Source organism: Carassius carassius, chromosome 49 (assembly GCF_963082965.1).
Source record: "Carassius carassius chromosome 49, fCarCar2.1, whole genome shotgun sequence".
Taxonomy (NCBI): domain Eukaryota; kingdom Metazoa; phylum Chordata; class Actinopteri; order Cypriniformes; family Cyprinidae; genus Carassius; species Carassius carassius.
The window spans coordinates 4,307,149-4,333,605 of NC_081803.1; the positions used below are offsets into that span (position 1 = coordinate 4,307,149).

The window sequence follows — 26,457 nt, forward strand, 5'->3', positions numbered from 1 at the left end:
TACCAAGAGATATACACTCAAGGTCTCTTTTTTAGGATTCACCGGATAAGGCTTGTCAGGCTTGATGCCTAAAGGGTTAATCACTCTACTGGTAATACAGCTGATGTCCTATAAGAATGAAATGAGGTACTTGAGATATTTCTGAGCCAGTCACGTACTGTGAGAAATCGAAGCACCTACCGCTGTGTGGGTGAGATCTGTCAAGTACAGCAGAAAGTTTTTGACAGCTGTTTGATATGGGAACATTATCGTGAGCAGCAGCGGAGGACTTGGCATTTCAGGATCTCTCTCAAGCTGTTGAATGCAAAGGGAAATCAATCAGAAATGGATCAATACAGCATTCACATACAAACCAGTTTATACAAATCTGGATCATAGCCACACCAAATGACAATCTGGCAGATCCATTTGGTTTCAAGATGACTGGTCGGCCACACAGTATCTTAGTTGAGCCATTTTTACCATTTTAACCCCTTATGAAACAAAAATATATTGAAGTTTATTGGAAAATATCATGTAATATATTAGGCATATATTCTTATATATATTTATTTTTTCCAATATATTGCAATATATTGAAAGCGGTAATCATTTATATATTTTGCAATATATTATGTAATATATGTATCATCAATATATTATTAATTGTATTCCAATATATGATATATTAGAAAATAAAAAGGTAAAATAATATATTACAATATATCACAATATATTTTAAGAAATATATTGGTAAATATATTTTCCTTTCGTAAGGGACTACTGTGACCCAGACAAAGTTCTCCTTTTAAGTTCCTCTTTTTTTTTTCACATGATGCGCTGAAACAAGTGATTCAACCACCAGGTTGATGTTTTGAGTCTTACCGTGTAGCTGATTTTCACCTCGTCTCCGATCACACTAGTGTGGTTAAAAACACTGGGTATCTTCTCCTTCTCTTTTAATATGATGTGGTCCCCCTTCATGTACTTGTTTCTAAAATAAAAACATGATTTGATACTCTGTCCAGTACTCCTGGTGTATATACAATTTGAACATAATATCATTTTTAATTAAAATTTACTATACAAATGGTGCCAATTACTTAATATTTGTTAAATCTAGAATCCATTTTAGATATATATTTCAGAATGAAATGGCTATAATGTCAAATTCAGTAAAACAAACTGAATAAATCTCATCTGTAAATCTTGGTGCAGTTCATCTCTGTCACTTTTTTTGGAAATGGTGATTGGTTGGTTTAAAAAGCCACTTACGAAGAGAATCTCAGGTTGACTTCATGCTTCACAGGGATGACGATACTCACAAAGTTGTCTTTCAAATCTTTGTCCTCACTATCACTGCAGTCAAAATTTTAAATATATATCAAAATACTGTACCCTTATTTTATGGAAGCTTGTATCCACCACAAAATGAAAGTGAAAAAAATATTTGCAATTGTAACTTTTTTCCCCCACAATTGTGAGTTTACATCTTGCAACTCAATTCTCACAATTCAGAATTGCATGATATAAACTCACAATTCTAACTTTTGTCTCAGAAAAACTCCTAAATAACAAGATATAAAGTCTAAATTGCATTATATGAAGTTGCATTTGAAAGAAAATACTCTTTTTTTTCCCTCAGTTGAGGAAAAAAAAGTCAGAATTGCAAGAAGTTCAAAGTCAGAATTGTAAGATAAAAAAGATCTTTCCTTTTAAAAAATATATATATTTATATTTTCCTTTTATAAAATATATATATATATTTCATTTAGGGGCAGAAACCATTCTTTATTTAATTGAGTCAAACAGTAAAAAGTAAAAAGTACCTAGTTGCAGTAACATTTATCACAATGTCCTTACGAATATGAGAGGGATTGGGCTCAAATTGGATTCTGAAACTTTCCTGTTTGATAAAAATGATAAGAGTGTATACAGAATGAGATACAGTATAATAATGCACATTATTTAAATCATGTTAACTTAGCAGCAAAAGGCAAATCTCACCTTTTTATTGGTTTTAAGGAAAGGATATCCAACTGCACATAATATTCTGGTAAAATTAGTTTCACAGTCCTTATCTTTGGGCTGCAAAAAAGTCATAACAGATATGAACTGATTTTTTTTTTCATTGTAAATATATTTGTACTTATATTTAAATGACTTCAGCTTTCACTGATTTGTTCCATCAAAACATTTTTTTTTGCCACATTACAGATGACAAATCCTACCTCAACTTTTACATAGTTGAGATTTTCTGTGTGGCTCAATGTAACCTTGGTATTGTAAGCACTGTCTCCGCTGTTGTGGATGTCGATGTTGACATAAAACTTCTCCTGGCTGCTTTTTATAAGAAGACTACAGAAATACAGAAGTAAGAGAAAGACAAAGTCAGTTTGCATCTAGTGCTCTAGGTCGCTTCTGTTATCTTGTCTAAAATGTCTTTCAGACAAGTCTAAGGCTGATCATTTTGACAGAACAACTTGTGCTGAACCTAACAGGGAATATTTATTCTCTCAAAAGTCAACAGAAGGGGGCAGCAGACAACAGGAAATAACAAAAATACATGGGCATAAACAAGGAATCATTTACCATATGAATCATACAACCACTAACACGTCATAATTATCTGAATTGTCATTTTACATATATATAATCAAAGAAATAAGCAGAAAGAAAAATATGATTATTTAACTGATCTCATATTAAAAACTACTAATAATACCTTGAGATGTTTGTAGTGGCTTTAAGATGTAGATTAGCAACACACTTCTCGTCATTCCCGCAGTCCACTAATGCAATCTACATCAAAGAAAATACATAAAAATGTTAGAAAGGAAGATTTATTCTGACATATACTTGAATGGTCATAAAACAAACTTCAAAAGCATTGTCATCCCTTCAAGCTTGCCAAACATTGTTTGCCAAAAAATGTTGGTCTGAAACATTCTCCTGCCTGCTGTTCAGTATCAAATTTTGCTTCGTACCCTTTCCCAACAATGTCATTTAATTGCAGTTTCCCACAGATATTTGTGTCAGGGTTTGTTTTCATTCGTGATTGCTTTTAATAAGGAGAACATAAGAACAACAGAAACTTCAGGGAGTGACAGAGATGAACAATACTCAGTGATGGAAAATATGCTCTTCCTCCCAATAACCTTATCTTGTGAGTTTGCAAAGCTGTTTGCTTGGGTATCTTTGTGTATGTATGTATGTATGTATGTATGTCCTCATTTGTAAAACTGGCATTAAAATAAAGTTTTATTAATTGTATTAAAATGCAGAAATATTTCTGTGAGGGGTAGGTAAATGTAAAAGATTTGATGACCAATAAATTTCTCCTATTAAACTTGGATAAGACAGAGATATTACTTGTTGGACCAAAAAAAAAAAAAAAAAGCTCTTACCAGGTCAAAAAATATGATCATATTACACCAATCTTACAATATCTTCACTGGCTACCTATTAATTCCGTATCAGTTATCAAATATTACTACTTTAGACTAAGGTCTAAATGGTTTAGCACCTGCATACCTAAGTAGTCTTCTATCACGCATACAATCCATCCATCCCTAATCTCTGGACTTTTGGTAGTACCTACTGTAGGATAGCAAAGTCCACTAAAAGGAGGTAGAGCTTTTCGCATTTGGCTCCCAAACTCTGGAATAACCATTCTGATATTGTTTGGGGTTCAGACACACTCTCACTGTTTAAATCTGGATTAAAGACATTTCTTTAGCTGAGCATTTACATAATGTAACTCATAATCATGTACTGCAGTCATATCTGATCTAATGAACATTATCATTCTTTGCTTGGTTTGAACACATTATCCTTTTTTGCTTGGTTTGAACAGCAGCTACCTTAATATTTCCCTTCTCTGTTTCTAGGTAGGAATTACACAAGCTTTCGTCTAGATTCAGCCCTAACAAAGACCTGAGATGACCTAACACAGGAGAAGAGATGATGCCAACCCCTCTGAGGACCTCAAATGACGCCAACCCTAAACCAACATACAAAACTACCACATTTTTGTATGATTGCAACATGATTGCAACATATGATCAAGTTTGATTGCAACATATAATCATTCCTGTTAATAGTGTTTACCATTTGTTTGAATACATGTCATTAATTAAGTGCATGATTTTTACTCTACATTTCTGCCATATGGACATCAACTTGAGATAGTCATCATTGAAAAGCTACTCCTAAATAAAATGTAGAAACTTTACTGTGAAGCTGCTTTGAAACGACTTGTGTCAAGAAAAAAACTATATAAATAAACATGAATAGAACTGAATTATTTCTATAGTCATTACATATATTTGTTTTACATTTTTATTAAATATATTTAAAAAATAATTTAAATTTGAATTCACAAATTTGGTTTCTGCTTTCTAAAAACAGTTCAGAATTCATAAGGTTAATAATGATTTTGTTTTATCTCACAGCACTATATTTTTGAGTATTTCTATATTAACCTGATATATATATATATATATATATATATATATATACACACTCACTGGCCACTTTATTAGGTACACCTATTCAATTGCTTGGTAACACAAATTGTTAATCAGCCAATCACATGGCAGCAACTCAATGCATTTTGTCATCTAGATGTGGTGAAGACAACTTTCTGAAGTTCAAACCGAGCATCAGAATGGGGAAGAAATGGGATTTAAGTAACTTTGAACTGGGAATGGTTGTTGTTGCCAGACAGGCTGGTATGAGTTTTTCAAAAACAACTTAATGGTCTGAAAATGCCTTGTTGATGTCAGAGGTAAGAGGAGAATGGGCAGACTGGTTAGAGATGATAGAAAGGCAACAGTAACTCAAATATACACTCGTTACAACCAAGGTATGCAGAATACCATCTCTGAACGCACAACACATCAAACCCTGAAGCAGATGGGCTACAGCAGTAGAAGACCACACCTGGTGCCACTCCTGTTAGCTAAGAACAGGAAACAGAGGCTTCAATTCACACAGACTCACCAAAACTGGACAATTGAAGACTGGAAAAACGTTGCCTGGTCTTATGAGTCTCGATTTCTGCTGCGACATTCAGATGGTAGGATCAGAATTTGGTGTAAAGAACTTGACAGCATGGATCCATCCTGCCTTGTCTCAATGGTTCAGGCTGCTGGTGGTGTAATGGTGTGGGGGATATTTTATTGGCACACTTTGGGCCCCTTAGTACCAAGTGAGCATGGTTTAAACACCACAGCCGACTTGAGTATTGTTGCTGATCATGACCATCCCTTTTTGACTACAGTGTACCCATCCTCTGATGGCATCTTCCAGCAGGATAGTTTCTTGACTGTTTCTTGAACATGACAATGTGTTCACTTTACTGAAAGGGCCTCCACAGTCACCAGATCTCAATCTAATAGAGCAGCTTTGGGATGTGGAGGAACGGGAGATTGGCATCATGGTTGTGCAGCCCACAAAATCTGCAGCAAATCTGATACTATCATGTCAATATGGACCAAAATTTCTGAGGAATGTTTCCAACACCTTGTTAAATATATGCCATGAAGACTTTCAGTTCTGAAGGCAAAAGGGGGTCCAACCTGATACTAGCAGGGTGTACTTAATAAAATGGTCAGTGTGTGTGTGTGTGTATATTATACATTATAGCTAAATTGCAAAATAAATTTAAGAAAGAAAGCGGATCTAATGTTCAATTAATCAAATCTCACAATGAAATTGTTCAGGTTGGTTCAAATTTGAATAATTATACTTCACCTGTCATGAGCAAAAAAGCGAGTTAATAGTTAATAAAAATAAATAAAAATAATTTTGGCCTTGTCGACTGGCCTGTTGGGAAAAGTCTAGATGTTTCTTATGCCAGTCTATCCCTGTTTTAGCTAAATAATCTCAACATAACTGCGTGTGAGAGAGCAGTTCGACATTGAGAAAGTCTCCCAGCACTTGTAAAATACTTGTAAAAAGACGTCATTAGCCTTGGTTACAGCTGCCACCCACCCACATTCCCTCCTTCTTTAATGAGTGTTATTACTGCAGCAGCCAGTGCAGCGGTTACTGGAGCAGTGAACATTACACTCTATGACCCACTCCGGCTCTGACAGAAGAAGAGAGAATGAGATCTTACAGTCTTGTTGAGTGACGTTGGTAATTCCCCGTCTAGGACTGGACCCGAGTCTTCATCCACTAGACCGAATTCCAGCGTGACCATAATGGGGTCTCTGAAATCCAGTTTATCCTGTGGGGGATAATAAAGGATGTTGCAATTTTTTTCAGCTTAACGTCTGTCTAGCAACTCATAAACGGACTAAAAAGCTACAGAAATAGTATTAGATTCATTCTGTCGCTAGCAGCCTCTATTATCAACTATATATTATTGGCTTGTATGATTGAAGTCATATTTCATACTGTCCATCACTGACACAAGAGGGTGTCACTTCTTTCAGAATGTCCAGTTTGCTCAAGGACAGCAAACTTCCTCTAGATATCAGAGGGCAAGTATGCAGCGAAGCAGGACGTGCTGCAGTCTCTCGATGGAGGCTGGGTGGATTTTGCTGGCCTCGGGCCTTTGATCAGAGAAGCTCTGGCTTTTATTAAACTTAAGTCCTTTGGTTTCAAATGCTTAGTTCTAAGCTCTTTATCTACAGAGAAATGTTAAACGTAACATAATTTAGATCAGCCGCAAGAAAGATAGACAGTTAATGGTTTCGGAGAAGAGGAGGGACTGGTTTTCTAAGCAGCTCGTCTGGAGAGAGTGCACAGTCTCCATTACAAGCTACCACTGTACATTTAGAGATTTGGCAGATGCTTTTATCCGAAGCAACATATAGTGTGTGCACTAACAGATTTTTGTTTTAATATATTTAATGTAATCCTAATCACTATGTTCAGAAAGTTTTTACAATTTTTAACTATGTCTTGTCATAAAAGGTCAAATCATCTGATACTTTAAGATACTTATTGATCTGAGATATTTTTTACCATTTTGTTTTTTCCCTGCATATTTCTACATTAATAGCACCCCACATCAAAGTTTTTTAAACTTATATTTAAACAAAACTGCTTAAAGAAGCAATAATAGTAATGAAATATTATGCCAAACTGCTTAACAGGATTATTATCGTTAACAAAAACTAAAACCATGACCAAAAAAATTCAATATTTGAAATGAAACAAACAAGAAATGAAAATAATTTAATATAAAAATAAATTAAATATTAAAAACTTATTTTATTTCAGCTAGGTGCCAGGACAAAATTTTCAGTTAGTTTAAATTAAATTATTAATATACAAACTAATCATATAAAAACTAAAATGTAAATAAAATAATTATATTACAAATGTAAATAAATATTATAAATGAAAACAAAAAACTAAAACTATACAGACATTTAAAAAAAACGAATAAAAAGATTAAAAGGGTTTAAAAGATTAAAAAGTTAACAAAATTATTAAAATAAAAATACAAACGTTTAAAGTAACATCTTATTTCAAATATTAATTAAAACTATAATAATATATCAGTATCCAATATATTAGATACGAAAATAAATATACTACTTCTTTAGATTTAATGTTAAAGAAATTCATCCATTTAATCTTCATTATAATATCAGGACGATCTTAGCAACCTGAAAAATATCAAAATGATTTTTAATTCAAAAAGATTTACACATATTTTCATCACAGAGGAGGGGCATTAAAGTAATTGTATATATTAGTATACTTTTTAATGAATGAACAACTAATAAAACTAGAAACATCATAATTCTGAAAATTATTTCTGATTATTGCCACGTTTATTTGTCAAAAAAACAAAAACAAAAGGAGCAACATCCTGTTTTTTGTTACTTGTTCTAAAAAGGAGTTTGATACTGGAAAAGCTACACTATTAGATAACTGTCATGCAACTGAAAACTCTAGTAGTGCTTCTTCTTTATGCACACAAACACCTTATACTGAACATAAAGAAGCTAAAAATGGAGGTTTGTGGGTTTCTCTTGCGTATGAGAAGACTGATTTACTTGCCGACGTGTAGAAGGTGTGCTCTCTGCAAAGCTCATGCACAATTGACTCGTTCTTTTGCACTCTCCTGTTGTCCGTTTGGTTAAACCGTCCTCTTGCAATCGCTCTCAGTGAGTCCAGCGTTAAACTGTACCTGATGACTGCAGGAAAACACAGTTAGAAAAAGCAGATATTGAAAGATTTGACTGACAAAACATAAAGAAATGTGCATCAGTGACTCACCAGTTTCTATCTTTGTGACTTTGTCAGACTTGATTCGGTATTTGAAGCACACTATGGTCTTCACACATACTGTGGTCCTCCCTTGAACCTGACAGGTCTGTTGCAGATTGATCTTGCTAGGGTCGAAGGTCATATTGGCAAGAAGCTCTGCAACATCCCGAGACCTGGATTAAATAAATTCAACAAGATGTTTACTTGAACAGAGCTGCATATGGAGGATTAATAGGTGTCTAATTTCATTCTGTGCAACAACAGCTGGATCATAGATCATTCAGTCCAACTAAACACTTCAGAATGATGGTCTCCAAAAATGCAATATGTGGTCAAATAAAAGGCAAATTGAGATCTCCTGCAGTTTGTGATACTCCATGTTTTTGCTCTACAGTCACAGGGTTTCGGTTTTTAGGGGTCAATTTGTGAACGTTCTGGAATTTGTGATCTCTAAGAAAGGAAATGCTGCCAAGAGTTTCTTTGGTGAATGGAGGCACTCTGACACAGAAATGGGTCGTAGCAGAGGGACATAACCCCTGACGGACAAGCCTCTGCGATGTGAGATATTTCGGCTTGGGTCCAAATTTGAGACAGCTGCTGCGGGTGGGAACGAGGAAGCTGGAGGTCCAGAGGGTAGTGGGTGCAAGTTACAGACCAATGATTTTATTTTAGCCCCAGAGATTAGTGGGAATTTAAAATGTTGTACTACAGGATAGAAAAAGAGGAATACATTCAATGAAAGCTCACCAGAAAAGCGCGGCTCCTCCTATTCCTCCGATAGTGACATCAATGATGCCATCATCATTCAAATCCATGATACCATGAATTGATTGGCCGAAGAACTTCATACTCTCTCCGTCTCCTCCGGCAGCAATACGCTAAACACAGACATAAACAGATCATTTAAACATGGCTAATTCCTGTAGGTGCTTAGAGCAGGGTTTTAAATTGGGAAGCAACACTGGAGGAGGTCCAATCATTTATTGTCCGATGTGTGGAAATTACAATGTGCATTAAGTAAAATGCAACACAGTTTACTAATATGTACTTAATCAATACTTAATTATATGAGTTAAACAGAAATGCAATATTTAATTAATAAAGCATATAATTACATATTAAATATTGCATTATATGCATTAACCAGGAATACAACATTATTGCAGTTTATATAAATAAAATTAGCATGCATATTAATAGCATATTGGCTGTTTGTTAGTGCTTATAAAGCACATATTAATGCCTTATTCTGCATGACAATATTTTAGATCCTTTAATCCTACCATACACCTAAACTTAACAAAATCCTTACTAAATATTAAAAACCAGCAAATTATGAGTTTATTGAGGTAAAATCATAGTTTATAGTTAGTTAATAGTGAGAAACTACAGTGTGACTATTGTTATTATTATTATAAACATTTATATTAATATAAAATTAAACATCAAGTCCAGATAAAGTTAAATAGCTTTAAATTGTCCCATCTTTATTCAAATATATAGGCTCCTGCATCCCTGTGACCCTCTATAGGACATATGTCATAAATGAATGAACAAGTATATGTTCATATATTTTATTGGCTTTGCAGTGTAAGTGTCACAAATACACTGTAAGCACTGAATACGTGAATATATTACTGTTTGAATGTAAAAATGCAACTGTTTTAGACAGGGATCCTTTCTACCCACCAAGGGATCTTTGGTCTCAAACATGCTGAAGACCATTTGATGCTATGCTTAGAAGATCCTTTACCTGTACATACTTCTCCTTTATTGATTTCTGAGAGCCATGGTAAATATACACTGCCCCTCTGTGGTCGTTCTCCAGAGGTGATCCGATCACTATGTCGTTGAACCTGTCCAGGTTGAGGTCGGGGACGGCAGCGATGGCGGTGCCAAAGCGTGCGCCGCAGGGCTCGTTCTTACTGACGCTCTTACAGTTGCTCTGGGAGTGAGCCGTACAGCAGGTCTGATTCACCGGCTTCAGCGTCATCTCATGTTCAAACAGCCCGCTCTGAGAGTAACAATCAGACACATGATGTAAATGCCTGAGACTGAAGATTTCAGGGTGGCCTACAGCCTAGTGGTTGAAGATATGGGTTAAAAAAATGTAAGTTCGAACCCTGCCAATCAATAGCTATGTTTCCATCCAAAGTTCTGAATTTAACTCATGCAGAAAATTTGTATATTGAATAGAACATTTGCCAGTAAGCACCGTTTCCATTCCATGTGTCCTGGGAAACTGGCTGAAAGTATTAATTAAAAAGAAATTAAATTTGCTGCTACCGGGGAAGACTGTGACTCTTTTTTCCTACATAAAAAATGACTTGGGCCTCAGAGCATGCAGAAGAAATTCAATAACAAACTCCGAGCGAAATCTGCACAGGGAACTTCACTTCACTGTAACTTCATGCCAAACTACCAATTGCACCAATTTCAATTGAAATGACTGGATTTTCTACAATATTTTGCAGAGTTGCTCCATGGAACTGGGTGAGAATTTACAAAGCCCCTAAAAAGATTTTATTTTGAAGTGCCCCTATTATAGATTTTTTTTTTTTTATTACCTTTCATGCAGTGTGTAACACAGTTCTTTGAAAACGTGAATTAAAACATCCTGCAAAGATTTAAATCTGAAAGTGCACCGTGTATAAAGTTATTGTCTCTCAAAAGAAAGAGTCAACTCTGAATCATTGAAACGAGTCGTTTTTAAAACGAATCCCAAGCCGTTTCATGGTGATGTCTACATGAAACTTTAGCATATTGCCCACACACTTGTTGGTCTTTGCGCATTGGTCTGAATGAAAATGCAAATTCATTCTTTGCCACTAGTTCCGGCTTTTAGAATGGTAAAAATAACGGTTTCCCTGGTAACGTTGTACACAAAGCAACACTGTGCTCACAGTTGGGGAAGTTGTGGCCTAATGGTTAGAGAGTTTGACTCCTAACCCTAAGATTGTGGGTTCGAGTCTCGGGCCAGCAATACCATGACTGAAGTGCCCTTGAGCAAGACACTGAACCCCTATCTGCTCCCTGGGCGCTGCAGAATAAATGGCTGCCCACTGCTCCGTGTGTGTTCACTTTGGATGGGTTAAATGCAGAGCATGAATTCTGAGTATGGATACACCATACTTGGCTGAATGTCATGTCACTTTTTTTTTTTTCAAATGCTGCTTTATCAGGCATAATGAAATAAAAACTAGACCAAATGTGGTGGAACAATCACCACAGATTAATGTCACGCAAAGCAGAGGTTTGGAAAAATGAATCATTGAGGGAATTGTTTGGGAGTCATTGAGCAAGTAAGGTAAAAATCTTCATAATATAATTCATATTATAAGACAATGGAAGTGTTTTTTTGATCTTGCATGTATGACCAGCTGTTGTTGGGACTCCCAAAACCAAAATTTTATCATTGTTGGTTAGATTTCCTGAACATTGGTTAAACCTTCTTGGCAAACACTGTAAGAAGATCAGAGGCTTTTTAAGCGGTTTTAAGAGTTGAATTTATGCCCAAAGATTGAAAGGAGTTTCAATATTAAGCAGTGTTAATTTTGACAGCAAATTTTTATTTAGTCATTTAACTTAAATGCCATTTACTTGTATCCATATTTTAGTCATCTGAATTGTTTTAGTTTTAGTTTAGTTTTAGTCGACTAAATATCTTAAGATTTTATTTTATTCTGTTGACGTTCACTTAAGACTTAATTGAGTGTGTTTACATGAATACTTATCAAAATGGACGTTTAGAAATAATTTTGTGAGTATTTCCATTCATGTGATGTGAAAGTGAGCTGAATTCAGTACTTGTGCGCTGTGTGATGTGTGCGCTCAGAAAACTGGACCGAACTAAGTTTTGTTTAGTGTCGTCATGCTTTTCAAATTTATCCACGTCTGCTCTTCTCTAACTCCCAGGTATTGACATTTGGAACTTTTTTATAGGACATGCAGCAAGTGAATGCTAGCTTATGTCCCGCCGGATAGATCAGTAGGCTGTTACAGTCATCCCTCACTAAACATTGTCTCATTTTTATTCGTTGGACGAAAATTTCAATATACTTTGTCTTTCAAAATTAGTTTTTATTTCGTTATCGTCTGTGAAAAAATTTCGAAATTGGCGAAAATTATGACGAAAATTATTTGTCAACGAAATTTAAACTGATGTTAAATTATTTTATTTGAAAATTGTGGAGATAAAACATGAACAATATGTGCAATCAAAACAATGCTGCCTTGTAAAAACAAGTGCTTCACTTAGACCACTGGAAAACTAACTAAAAACAGATGGAAATTGCTCCATTTAAGCCACTATTTGGAAGCTGTTGAGAGCAGGTGCTCCACAGAGGCTGGTATTTTGCTGGAGATTTTAAAGTTTCATTAGATTCCCATTCCCATGATGCCAAGCTCCTACCCGGGCTCTCATTCCATCCCTTCCCTTGCTCTGGGAGCACTTATCTCAGGCTGATCACCAACACAACACACACTCCCCGAGGACAGATCCAGATTTACTGCTCTCATATACTCTCTGCGTGGAATGGAGGTACTACACTCTCCTTCACATGTTTTCAGTATGTGGAATGAGGCATATCACACACAGATTAAAGACACATACACACCTCGTTGAGTTTGTAGACGTAGACTTGACCTTGTTCATTCCTCTCTGGACCCATATACATGGGAGCTCCTACCAGAAGGATGTCAGTGTAACTGTCACGGTCGATGTCATGCGTCTGGAGAACACTGCCGAAATAGGAGCCGATCTAACAAGAACATGACACACTTAATAAATACTACTGAGAATAAAACTGCAACGGAAACATGCAAAAATCCCTAGATAAAACATATTATTCACTTTTTTGCATTAAAGTAGTATTGCTTTTAATGTACATTGTTTAAAAAACATTTAAATTAAAAGTGTTTTTTTTCTCGCAGTAATGGAAATCTTTAAAAAATTATGGCAATAAAAAAAAACTCAACAGTTAAAATTACATTAATAATGTTACAGTGACAATTTGGAGGAAATATGCTTACTTTAAAAACTATACAAAATTATATATTTATATAATGTTTGTGTTGTGTTATATATGTCACAATAAAAAAAACATGTTCCTAAAAATATATTTAATATACATTAGTTTTTTTTCTTTTTATGGTAAATGTGGTAAATGTCTTGTTTTGTTTTGTTTTAAAATTAATTTTATATAAATTACAATTTAAAATAAAATTTCTTTATATAATTACATTTTCTTCTTTTGATTTTTGGAGTGAAATGTCACCTGAACTTGTTTTAAAATTCACTATAAATGTATTGATAGAATATCCATTATATATATATATATATATATATATAATATTTTTTTGTTTAAAGGTCCCATTCTTCGTGATCCCATGTTTAAACTTTAGTTAGTGTGTAATGTTGTTGTTAGAGTATAAATAATATCAGTAAAATTCTAAAGCTCAAAGTTCAATGCCAAGCGAGATATTTTATTTAACAGAATTCGCCTACAAAAAACGACCCGTTTGGACTACATCCCTCTACTTCCTGCAGTAATGACATCACTAAAACAGTTTTTTGACTAACCTCCGCCCACATGAATACACAAACAGGGGGGCGTGGTCTTGTTGCGCTCCGACGGAGAAGAGGAAGAGCTGCGTTTGTGTTTGTCGCCATGTCGTCGAAACGCTGTTTTCATCTCGAAGTCCAATAATCTTTGTTTGGGCTTCCCAGGGACGCTGTACTTAGAGATCAATGGTTACAATTTATGTTTAACTCGGTTCCCGAAAATTATAATCCACATGTAAAACTATGTGCAGCACATTTTGCTGAGGACAGCTTCCTCAATCTCAATTAGTTTAATTCCGGATTCGCACAAAGATTATTCTTAAAAGATGGAGCAGTTCCCTCTTTGTCTGGAGAAGGTTTTGTTTATGGACCACAAAAGGTAAGTGTATTTTATTATTTAAGTTGGTGCGTTTAACAGTTTTTGTAACTTATTACACAAAGGGCAACGCTGTTTAGCTTTGTTAACTAGATGTTAGGGCTGTGCAAAAAAATCAAATGCGATTTTCATGCGCATCTCATCAGTAAAGGCGTTCTGTGATTAAAAGTACATCTCCAGCACGTGTGTTCAGATCAGGATTGCCAGGTTTTCAATACAAATCCTGCCCACTTGCTTCTCAAAACTAGTCCAAAACTAGACCAATGGTGTTTCCAGGAGGGCAGCCTGCGCTCAGCTGCTGTCGAATCACAACACAGGAACCGCTGGCACAATCACAACTCGTTACGTATTTCTGAAGGAGGGACTTCATAGAACAAGGAAGTCATCAGCCCGTTTTTATGACAGTGAAAACAGCGGTATACAGATACTGTGGCTTTTTTACACGCGAAACTTGAACATGTTATTTTGCACACTGTAAACACAATAAAGCTTCAAAAAAACACGAAAAACGTGACCTTTAAATAATATTTTAAACAAAATGAACAAAATTTTTTTTTTTATGTATTTCTATGTATTTATTTATAAAATTTAATATATATATATATATATATATATATATATATATATAATTTATTTTATATAATAATTTATAAAACATTATAAAATATATAATTTATATTCAAATATATTATTTATATACAATTTATTATTATTATATATTTTGTATGTATATAATGTTTTATTTATAGAATTTATTTTTTTCTTTTGAATTCGGTGTGATCTGAACATGTTTCAAAATTCATTCATATTAATTTATAAAAATCTTATTCTTTATATAATTTCTGTAGCCTCTTTTGATTTTGGGGTATAATATGGTCTGTTTATGTCAGATCCACCCAAAATTGTTAGAGGTTGTGATTCTGAAGGTACCTGCTCTCCTTCCAGCGTCTGTGTGATGGTGACGTTTTCTCCATCGAAGCGGTAAACCGTGACCCGCCCGCTGTGGTTAAACCGTGGTGCTCCTGTGATGTACAGCACCCCGTGGGGTGTGTGCGCTGACTGCACGTCATAACCTGCAAACAAAAAACCACACTGCAACCTTTATTATCACACAACTAACTCAAACTCACAGCCATTTACAGCAGTCTGCATGCTTAATACAAAACAGCTGGGGCCCAAATCATAAACTGTTTCATTACAGCATACACAGACATTGTTGGGAATAATGCTAAAATAAACCAGCTTGACTGATTATAAATCTTTTTCCTCAAATCAGCATTTACAAAACACTGCTTCTGTGCAGCTTGTTATCCAAACACGTTTATCAGGCAGAGTCGTTTCAACTTACTGCTTTTGTTTCATTCCGGAGCGACGTCCTTAAAAGGGGATGTGCGTTTATGGGACAGCAGGAGATCATGACAATATGTTTAGACTACTAGCACCATACTGTCCTCTATTGTAAGCTTCCATGTCTCTCCGAGGAGAATTGTATGAAGGAAATAAAATTCCTGATATGTATATACAACATTTTTATTGTTTATTATTTGTTTATAATCATTTAAGGCCTTGGCTTATTGCCATTCTAGTTTTCTAGGCCTTAACTAGGCATGAAGTTAGAGGAATAGCTAGTTACTAAAGCTGTTAGTGACAAAAACCAAAACAGTTGTTGCCATGGATGGGACGCAAACTTGTTCTGAGGTGCTCATTTCAAAAATTATTTATTTTATTCACTCTTACTTATAATAAAAGTGGCCCAAAAGAAGAAGTTAAATGCCATTCATAGTCCTCACCCAGGTATCCTGTCATGCCTTCGTATCTCTGCACTGCAGGGTCGTGGAAGCTGTTTTTTTTAGGAACGACAAACTCTTGCCCAGACTGCATCACTACAGTCCCGTTCCAGTCAAAAGCACCCACGGCTCCCAGCATCACACCTGCCTGTAAGAAAAAATATACGTTATATTACATATAATTACAATTACAAGCACATTTGAGCTCCAATTACCATATGTGAGGTGCTATACTGCATGTTTGTGATGAAGTGGATATACTGTATATGGATTTCTTTAATGATGTTATGATGAGCTCTGATGTGTCAAAGTTTCGGTAGAATCTAAAATAGCTCCATGAATTGAGCACATTAGTTGTATAGGCATTTCAAGATTTAATGCACTTCCTATATAATCATGGCATTTCACAAAATCACAAAAATGTGCATAAATATACATGGGGAGATGAGGCTAATGAGGCACTTATAATGGAAGTGAATGGAAGTTAAAATACAGAGTCAATAGCATAGCTACAAACAATATGTTTATTAATATGATTTTACTGTGAAAAAAAATCATTTTCTGTATTATGTCCTATTTTACTCTGCAGTGCCTAAAAACTAAAACTGTTAAAATTTTAACTGCTCTGCATCTCACACAAGTTTTAACGGAAGAATTAATGTGTGAAAGAAAAGAAGTGTGAAAGTTCTCCAAAAACTGGCTTCATTTACTTCCATAAGTGTCTCACCCTAAACTCCATTTGTGAATGTGAATGTGAAAATGACTTTTTACAAACAATTTATTTGTTCTGTTCACATTTAACGACTAAGGCTCTATGTGTTTACAGACTACCCAGCGATGCTTTACAATTTTTGCTAGAGAAGTAACACTGCAGTCTGTCAAACTGAGAAAGGAAGTGACTGACAGACTCACAGCACTTCCTTCTGTGATTCAAAACCAAACACTGAACGTTTTCATATTTCCTCTGCAGTTAGATATGACACGCCAGCAGCAGGATGTCAGAATAAGATCAATCGGGCGTGTCAGAATCTGATCTACTGTATACTACAATACTCAAGAGAGTGGCACACTTACTTTAGATGTGTGAGCGCTGAATCCCGACTGAGACATTTCCATCTCAAACGAGGAGGTGTGGTTCTCAGATGTGGCTGTTAGACAGAGGCCATTTTTACATTTTTGACACAGATTTCATGAAAAATGCTCAACAGTAAACATTTTTAAATGATTTACATATCTGCAGTAAGATATAGTTATAACTGTTGTATTTTTGGAAGAAAATGGGAGAGTGCCATTTGTGAAAATGCATCGATCTAATGCTACATTTCTCCAAATCTGTTGGATGGCTCGAGTGAGTAAATTGTCAGTCAATTCTCTTTTTTGGGTGAAGTACTCCTTTAATGTCAGTCTACAAATTTTTTCACCTGATTTATTGTCTGCCATGTAAAAATCTTATATCTAACTGTACGTTTAATGCTTAAGGTTAGGGATTTGAAATTTTGTTGTTGTACTATTTTAGGTACGTTACCCTCTAAGGCAAAGATCTTGCTTCCTAAGGCATCCACGATGGTCACTAATGCTCTTTCATCCGACACATTGAAGAAATGATCACTTTTGGGCTCGCTAGCAATGGATTGAATTTCTTTAGTAAACTTCTTTATTTCTTCAATGCTTTTATTCTGTCGATTATAGTCACCAAGGACCTACAAAAGACAAATTATACATGCCACATTAAAAATGAACAGCAATCTATATTGCCAACAGGAACCATTGAATCCATGCACCACAGTATTTATGTTATTATAATTTTTTCATCATAAATGGATGAATATACTTACAGCAACAGCGAACCGCTCAATCCCATCTTTTTCACACTCATCAGTGACATTTTTCAAATTGTAGTGGTCATGTGACTCTCCATCTGTGACGATCACCATGACTTTTTTGACCCCTGGTCGTCCTCCTCGCTCCACTGTAAAGGCCTCTTTCCTTCAGAAGTGAAAATGCTTTAAATTATTATAATTTTATAGAGTTGTTTTCATTACAAATAATAATAATAATAACGTATGGTGACCAATACTCAAAATTGGTGCATTTAACCCATTCAAAGTGCACACACACAGCAGTGAACACACACACACCGTGAAAACACACTGGAGCAGTGGGCGGCCATTTATGCTGCAGCGCCCGGGGAAATATCACCCTAACAACTTGAATCTAATTAATTAGATTAATTTCAGAATTTTTTATTGCACCTTTTGCTTAATGATTATGTTATCCAGAAATTTCTGTTTAAGATTAAGCTTACTTTCAAATTTCAAATAAAATTGTGAGACTTGTCTTTTGGTACCTTGCTGTATCAATGCCGAGAGCTGTCATGGTTTTGTGGCCGGTTCTTTGAGGTATTTTAGCAGCTTCCTCAAGAAGGTCTTTTGTGTTAGTGAACTGGCTGAGGTTGAAGGTGTGGCCGACGTCGTCTCCGTAAGACACAATGCCCACCTGGAGAAGCAAAAGCCCAAACAAAAACTCACACATAAAGCTCAGGCGGTAGTTTGGGTGGCCCTCAGACACACCGTTGTCTCTCTCTGCTAAATGTCTCTGTCTGTGCTGACTCAAAAGTGAAGTCATTCTCTCAAAAAAGCTCTGTGAACATTTATTTAACCATGGAATATGTGGTCTTCCCCCAGCTAAACCTTCTGGAGCCGCGTTTTCCAACAGCATGCTCAAGAAAGCCTTTATTTCGTTCAAACCACCTAGCAGCTTCTCCATGGAAAGTCTTTATGTAATACTCCTTGTACGGATGTTAGTATAAGCTGATGACAGTTCCACTTATGTGCGACTAACTGCACACAACTTTGACAAGCCCAATCGCTTTGGTTTTCAACAAGTATACAATTTAGAAAACAGTTTTAAATCCAATCACTAAAAACCCCTATGTAGAGGGTTATTTCACCCCCCAAAAAGTTCATTATCAGTGTTTTTGTAGTATATTGAGACACTTATCTTTTTTGGGCCAACTATTCCTTTCAGAAATCAGCTTGTGTTAAACATCCAATGATGCAGCAAGTGGATATTTTATTTTTAACTGATGTCATTTCTAAAGTGTTTCAAGACAAACGACATGGTTGCTCTCCAGAGCACTATAATAATAATAATAATAATAATAAAAAATCTCACCCGGGCTGGTCCAATTTCAATGCTCTGGAGAAATTTGACCAGGAACTCTGTGATGTGTTCCCAGGGGTAGATGCTGTTGGAACCGTCCAACACTATGACAATGTCCATATCCTGCTTGCACTCTGAAACAAGCAAATAAACAATTCTATAGCTAGAAAGAGAAATAAATATCACATTGCTTTCATTTAAATTCCCAAAAGGAAGCTGAATGCCAACAGCCACTAGAAGGTTTACATAGGAAATAAATTGCATAGTTGACTGAAACTGTGCACACTTAAAAATGTTATGAAAAATATTGAGCCATGAAATTGGAAGTGACTCTGACCTCGCTGTGACACAGAAAAGCAGTGATTAATCACAGCTGATGTTGTTTCTCCAGACACTTTTTGTATATGGAAGAAATTGTGCTTTAAAATTATATGACCTTTCATTATAAACTGAAACAAATATAGTCTGTACATCTGCTTATACCGTGGTAAATAAAGGGTGTAGTCATGAAATAATGAATGTAGCATCAGTCTTTCCTGTGCTTGTTGTTGCTATGAAACATCATACAGTATGTATGTGTGTGTTTATGATGAGTCACTGGTTCCAAGTTGTGTTTGGAGATGTCAGCCCTCCTAAAACTGTCCTAACTTGGACATGTGGCACAGGGGGACTGGCTGTTGTTTACACGGCTGGAATGTGCTAATGTACACTCACAACACGTGTGTGTCGTACCTCGTACAGTCGGAGCGATGGAGTTGAGGACTTTGAAGGAGGAGCTGACATTTGAGCAGATCCCAGTGATGTACTGCTGCTTTCCACAGATGTAGCCATACTGAGGACCACAGGCCTGTCCAGAGGGAATCAGAGAGAGGGACCGGGACACTGAGTATCGGACCTGACATGAAACTTTATGGTTCCTCACAGAAAAATAGCCTAGCATTTTGTATATATATATATACAGTACAGACCAAAAGTTTGGACACACCTTCTCATTCAAAGAGTTTTCTTTATTTTCATGACTATGAAAATTGTAGAGTCACACTGAAGGCATCAAGGGCTATTTGACCAAGAAGGAGAGTGATGGGGTGCTGCGCCAGATGACCTGGCCTCCACAGTCACCGGACCTGAACCCAATCGAGATGGTTTAGGGGTAAGCTGGACCGCAGACAGAAGGCAAAAGGCCCAACAAGTGCTAAGCATCTCTCGGGGAACTCCTTCAAGACTGTTGGAAGACCATTTCAGGTGTCTACCTCTTGAAGCTCATCAAGAGAATGCCAAGAGTGTGCAAAGCAGTAATCAAAGCAAAAGGTGGCTACTTTGAAAAACCTAGAATATGACATATTTTCAGTTGTTTCACACTTTTTTGTTATGTATATAATTCCATATATAATTCCACATGTGTTAATTCATAGTTTTGATGTCTTCAGTGTGAATCTACAATTTTCATAGTCATGAAAATAAAGAAAACTCTTTGAATGAGAAGGTGTGTCCAAACTTTTGGTCTGTACTGTATATATATATATATATATATATATATATATATATATATATATATATATACAGTACAGACCAAAAGTTTGGACACACCTATATATATATAAATATATATATATATATATATATATATATATATATATATATATATATATATATTTACACTACCCTTCAAAAATGTTTGATCACTAGAGGTTTCTTTTAAGCCTCATCAAGGTTGTATTTATTTGACTAAAATACACAAAACTAAAATACAGTAAAACAGTAATATTGTGAAATATTATTGCAATTTAAAATAATTGTTTTCAATTTTAATATACTATAAAATGTCATTTATTCCTGTGATGCAATGCTGAACTTTCAGCATCATTACTCCAGTCTTCAGTGTCAAATCATTCTAATATGCTGATTTATTATCAATGTTGAAATTGTTACTTTTTTTTTGGAACCTGTGATATTTTTTTTCAGGAATCTTTGATGCGTACAAAGTCTAAAAGAACAGCATTTATTTAAAACGATGCTGAAATTTCAGTTTTGCATCACAGGAATAAATTGCATTTTAAAATATATTCAAATATTATGGAGCCCCGCACATGACACGCAGGAAAAAATATAAGGCTAAATCGTGTGCACGATTTACTAATTTGTTCCCACAATGTACTAAAACATGCACACAATTACTATAGTGTTCCTTCGATTTATAAATTGTGTGCACGATTAACTAATTCGTTCCCTCGATTTGCTTAATCGTGCGCACGGTTTAGCAAATCAAGCGAACGCAATAGTAAATCAAGCGAACGCAATAGTAAATCAAGCGAACGCAATAGTAAATCGAGGGAACGCAATAGTAACCGTGTGCATGTTTTAATAAATTGAGGGAACGAATTAATAAATCATGCACACAATTTACTTATTTTTTCTTGCATGTCATGTGCGGTGCTCTGTAAAATATAAACCAGTTATTTTAAGTTGTAATTAAATTTCATAATATCACTGTCTCAGCATTTTTCATCAAATAAATGAAGCCTTGATGAGCGTAAAAGACTTCTTTAAAGAAATAAGAACATCATACCTCACCCAGATTTTTCTTGTGGAGTGACTCTTTTATATAAAAGTTGCTTTACCTCCCACAAATAATTATTTAAATTATAATGTTTATGTGGAACAATTTCCGTTTCAGTCCTTTGCAGCTTATGGGAGCTGGAACTGCAACAGTTGGAAACAATGTGTCACAAAACTTGATACTACATGGGAGTGTTTTGGTGTGACATGCTGAACTCAATATTGTTTTCATTACCTTCTATTAAACTGGTTACACGAAAACATAATTGGTCACACTGCAGGTCCATTTAAATAAACAAGCGAAATGAAAAAAGTGATAAAAAGTAGTAAAAATGTCCAGTTGTCACTTGCTCTAATACGGGTTCATCTACACTATGTTCTGTTACACACCTTGTCAAAAATCTTAATGGAATTTTATGTTGATTTGGACTCAGTTCTAATGGGATCAAACAAGAACCTACTGTAAAAACTGAAATTCCTGTTTATCCATTACTTCTTTTTTTCCCTCAGAAAGTCAGTTCAACCAGTCGGATTATATTTGATTCATAAAGGAGTGTACTGGAAAAGATGTGTGTTCATGATCTGCAATCACAGATTGCTGGCAGTTTGTTCAGTCATAAAATAAAACCATTAAGCAGAATAGTGCCAGCATGTCATGGCTGTTCTATAATTATAAACATGAACTGGAAAAACCAAATGTTTCCACAAACCTTTTTTAATGTAATGATTTAAAACGTCTGTGATCAGACACTATTAATTAACAGTGGCTAAAGTAACAGAAGACATATAAAGGTCTCCAGAAGATGTTCCCTACCAGAAAGCCACTGCCGTCTGGGTTGACCACCAGCGTCGTCCCCATAGTCATGTTTTCCTTCACTTCATTTATGTTCGGAATTGTTGTGTTTTCTGTTAGAAAAATAGACAGATACACACTCATAGTGAACATCCTATGAAAAGAATATCTGAACAAAAACTCCCTTGTATTTTCCCATAGGCAGAATAATGCTTTTACTCAAACACAGACCCTTGAGATTGTCTTACTATTTGACTTTTTAAAAACAAAAGGCATTGCTGGAGTCAAAAGAAATAAAACTGTTTTACAGTGCTTTTGTCCCTTCCTGCTTCACAAACACATCATGCGTAAACAAAATACTGTAAGCCATATGCATGACAACTAGTAAGAAAAATAATATTGTCAACCCATACATCCAAAATTGTCCATATTTTAGATAATGCTTTGTGATTTTTAACACTAGCACAGAAACATGTTTAAAATGATGAACTATAAAAGTGAAAACACTGAGGGTAGAGATTCATTTGCTCTGAGATCAGAATTCCTATTGGAAGTGTTTGATATTGTTGTAGATCTCTGAAGTAATTAAAGACGACATGCAGCACTGAGTTATCTGGTGAAGGATTATGTAATTATGTGTAGATTAGACAAAACATTTTTTTTTTTTTGAATCACTTCCTGTCTAGGCCTCCTCTGAGAGTCAGACATTCAGCCGAGGTTAACACATTTAGCGCTACACGCTAATGAATCTTAAAAACAAAACACTATATCATTGATCAAAATGTGCAGTGATGCAAAAATACTCTCTAAAGGCCCGTTCACATCAAGGACAATAACTATAAAGATAACGATAAAGATCTAGTTTTAACACTTGTTCTAAATATTAAAGAATAGCAGAGTCCACACCACAACAATAACAATAAATGCACAGAGAAACAATATTGTTGGAATCACTTTCAGAATTATTTTTTTTCCAGCTGATGAACGATAAAAATATCGAGAGCCAATCAGAATCCATTCTGCTGTAAATACCTTGAGAATTTAAAGAGGTAGACACGTATGCACTCAGAATAAACAGACGATATTGTTCGGTGGTGTGGACACTAATATCGTTATCTTCATGGTTATATAGTTATCGTTCTTGGTGTGAACGGGGCTTTAATGTGAGAATTTTATCAAAATAGATCATATTTACATTCAGAATGCACACTCTTGGACTTTCTTATCTGATAATTCATGGTTCACGTTTTTACAGATCTTTTACAAACTGCGCCCAACGTTTTTGTTGTTGTTTTTCTACAATAAATATGTTTTACTCAGAAATGTGTCACAATATTAAACAAAAATGAGTTGCACATTCTCGGTGCGTTCCAAATGTGATATATCGCCCTCTGAAGGGCACCTTGGAGTGAAAACAATCATGGCCATCATACTGAAGGGTCAAAACTGGTCACTTCAAAGGGCATTTCGGAATGAAGGATTTCGGAGGGTACAACTGATAGACACTTCACGCTCCCATGATCCTTTGCGCATTCTTTGCATGATAATGGCACCTCCATGTGGGCACTTGATGATGAGGCAGATGGGCACTTCTAGAAACAGTTGTTTCGTTCCCTACATAGGGAATAGGGATGAGCCCTATGCCCAGAACGCAAGGTCTGTTTTATGCTGATTTGAAGTAACGCTGCACTTTGGTCCCACTACCGCCACCTGTGTCTGAAATGTAATGTTGCAGAGTTGTTTTCATGTATTTCTTTTCTGCATAGATGAATCTGATGATTTTAGCTAAACAGGCTGAAATCAGGCTCACTGGCAGAGTATATATATATATATATATATATATATATATATATATATATATATATATGAAAAATGTTGTCTGAACAAGTAGGTAGCATATCTGCCACCATTAGTAACTAGCCAGAGATTATTTTCTAAACTTTAAGAATGCATGACATATACAAAACCAAATTTACCAAAAAATGTATTGAATGCTCCAAATATAAAGAAATGAATGGTGGTAAGGCAAGAAAACTCTTACTAGCTCAATAATGGAATTTGTACATTTTTACTCCCAAAAACAGTACTTGCTTGTTTTTTTCAATTGTATTGAATTGCTAGAATTGTATCATTCCTCATTTGTAAGTAGCTTCAGATAAAAGCATTTGCTAAATAAATGTACTGAATGTAAATATAATGTAAATGACCCATGAGTCAAGGTCAAAGTCTCTCTGGCCAGTATCAGCATGAACTCTCAGGCTTTTGCTACTCTTGTATTCTCAGAATAACACCTCTAAAAAGTGTTCACAGATGTTTCTGCTGTGGGGTTGTCTCTGTGCACGTTTTACAGACAACCAGGTGGTGTTAAAGAGGTCATGAACTGAGAAAATCCTATTCTGTGTAGACAGAATAGCCAGTTATAATGGGTTCTGTTGTCTATAGTCGCGTAACGCTGTTTGCGTCTGGTGTTAACACAGAATAAAATCAGCAGTGAAATGCTGTTTGTTTGCTTTACTTTGCTACAGATTCATTTTTAAACAAGACAGTATGATGCAGGCTTTTCAGAGAGACTGAAAGTAAGTGTTTATGCAGCGCTGAGTCTGACTAGAATGGATCCAATAGTGATGTCGCGACACAGAAGTGTGAGTAAATGTGCTTTTACCACTATTGCACTGTTCCGGACCGTTTGATGTATACTGAGAATTTATAAGTTTTGAACCCAAATGACCCATGCTGTTTTCAGAGTATGTCACAGCAGCGTCCATCTGTTATTTTAAGTCAAACTGTAAGCCAATCACAGCAGTGGGTGTTAACTTGCGAGTCTTGAACACGCCCCGCCTTTAAAAACAGACTGTTCTGCAAAGAGCTCAAAAACAGGAAAATAGTTGGTTATATAATTGTCTTAATATTTTATTTATTTATTTAACATAAAATCACTACACATTATAAGTGAACGTCATAGAAAACTATAAAATAATTTGTAAAAATGCAGTTAATGGCCCTTTTTACACATTAGCGCTCACACAAGTTTGCGTAAAGGCTTCCATACAGTTCAAATGTTTGGGATCGGTAAGATTCTTTTCACAATTTGAAAAATGTCTTCTACTCATCAAGACTAAAGACAAAAATACAGTAAATCACCAATATTGTAAAATATTCTTAGAATTTACAACTGACTTGAAATGACTTCTTTTTATTTAAGGTATTTCTGTGTCAAAAAGATGTAATTAGGATTGAGGAAGCATGTACCATTTGCCCTCTCTAGAGGTTTTATTTTGGAAAGATGATTTGAGAAGCCCATTCTCAAATCTGGAGGAGTTTGCATGCCATGTCAAGGTGCCATGTTCGTGCATAGCATATTCCTCATCATCTAGTACCCCTAAGTCTCGCAGCAGTGTTTGGGATGTTCAAAGTAACAACTGAGGAAGAATGACATCTTCTCACCAACTGAGGTAATGTCTGTTACCCTTCCTTTTACAAGTTTTCTGGTATCACCACACCCACAGAGTAAAAACACACCGCAAATGCTGTAAATACAGACGAATGAAGCACAGCAATGAACAAAAACAGTTTACAGAAAACATGATGGCACTAACCAAACACACATACACTTAAAGGAAGGTCACCTCTCACCTGGCAATAGGAATTTTTCACATCCAGTCTTTTTGTTTTGTCCCACGGGGCACCTGTAGACATCTCCAGTCCGCTTAGACGGCTGTCCAGTAAGAGGGGAACCAATCAGAACCCTGCAGAGAAAAAGCAGGAAGTAGAGAATGGGGTCATTTATCCCTGACCGCGAAAAAACCCTTGTGCTTTGTGAGAAAGTGGATGCACGCTGAGCCAAAGTGCTATTGATTGATTCACCAGTTCAGAGGGAAAGAAAAGCGTAGCATAAATATGCACATGCTTTTTTTATATTACAGTAAAATGGAACATATGTGTGAGATGCCAGAGCTATGGGGAAAAAATAGTTCCTTTTTCAGCATAATAACTATTAGAGAGTTTG

At 35.5% G+C, this 26,457-nt stretch overlaps 1 protein-coding gene across 2 annotated transcripts in view; it reads right to left on the minus strand.

The window, feature by feature from the left end:
- The window catches only part of LOC132132274 (integrin alpha-1-like), a 47,463-nt gene that overhangs the window by 2,959 nt on the left and 18,047 nt on the right, over nucleotides 1–26,457 (minus strand). For both annotated transcript variants that reach the window (XM_059544649.1, XM_059544650.1), the window contains 24 exons: nucleotides 26,085–26,197; nucleotides 22,473–22,564; nucleotides 19,835–19,949; nucleotides 19,115–19,236; nucleotides 18,288–18,436; nucleotides 17,776–17,926; nucleotides 17,466–17,640; nucleotides 17,015–17,088; nucleotides 15,944–16,088; nucleotides 15,084–15,226; nucleotides 12,831–12,974; nucleotides 9,968–10,228; nucleotides 8,962–9,092; nucleotides 8,224–8,387; nucleotides 8,005–8,141; nucleotides 6,104–6,214; nucleotides 2,705–2,781; nucleotides 2,211–2,337; nucleotides 1,987–2,067; nucleotides 1,809–1,885; nucleotides 1,255–1,338; nucleotides 865–973; nucleotides 181–294; nucleotides 4–108 (listed from right to left, as the gene is read on the minus strand). In XM_059544649.1, coding sequence (XP_059400632.1) covers nucleotides 4–108; nucleotides 181–294; nucleotides 865–973; nucleotides 1,255–1,338; nucleotides 1,809–1,885; nucleotides 1,987–2,067; nucleotides 2,211–2,337; nucleotides 2,705–2,781; nucleotides 6,104–6,214; nucleotides 8,005–8,141; nucleotides 8,224–8,387; nucleotides 8,962–9,092; nucleotides 9,968–10,228; nucleotides 12,831–12,974; nucleotides 15,084–15,226; nucleotides 15,944–16,088; nucleotides 17,015–17,088; nucleotides 17,466–17,640; nucleotides 17,776–17,926; nucleotides 18,288–18,436; nucleotides 19,115–19,236; nucleotides 19,835–19,949; nucleotides 22,473–22,564; nucleotides 26,085–26,197 — 3,001 coding nt within the window. The remainder of the gene's footprint in view (nucleotides 1–3; nucleotides 109–180; nucleotides 295–864; nucleotides 974–1,254; nucleotides 1,339–1,808; nucleotides 1,886–1,986; nucleotides 2,068–2,210; nucleotides 2,338–2,704; nucleotides 2,782–6,103; nucleotides 6,215–8,004; nucleotides 8,142–8,223; nucleotides 8,388–8,961; nucleotides 9,093–9,967; nucleotides 10,229–12,830; nucleotides 12,975–15,083; nucleotides 15,227–15,943; nucleotides 16,089–17,014; nucleotides 17,089–17,465; nucleotides 17,641–17,775; nucleotides 17,927–18,287; nucleotides 18,437–19,114; nucleotides 19,237–19,834; nucleotides 19,950–22,472; nucleotides 22,565–26,084; nucleotides 26,198–26,457) is intronic.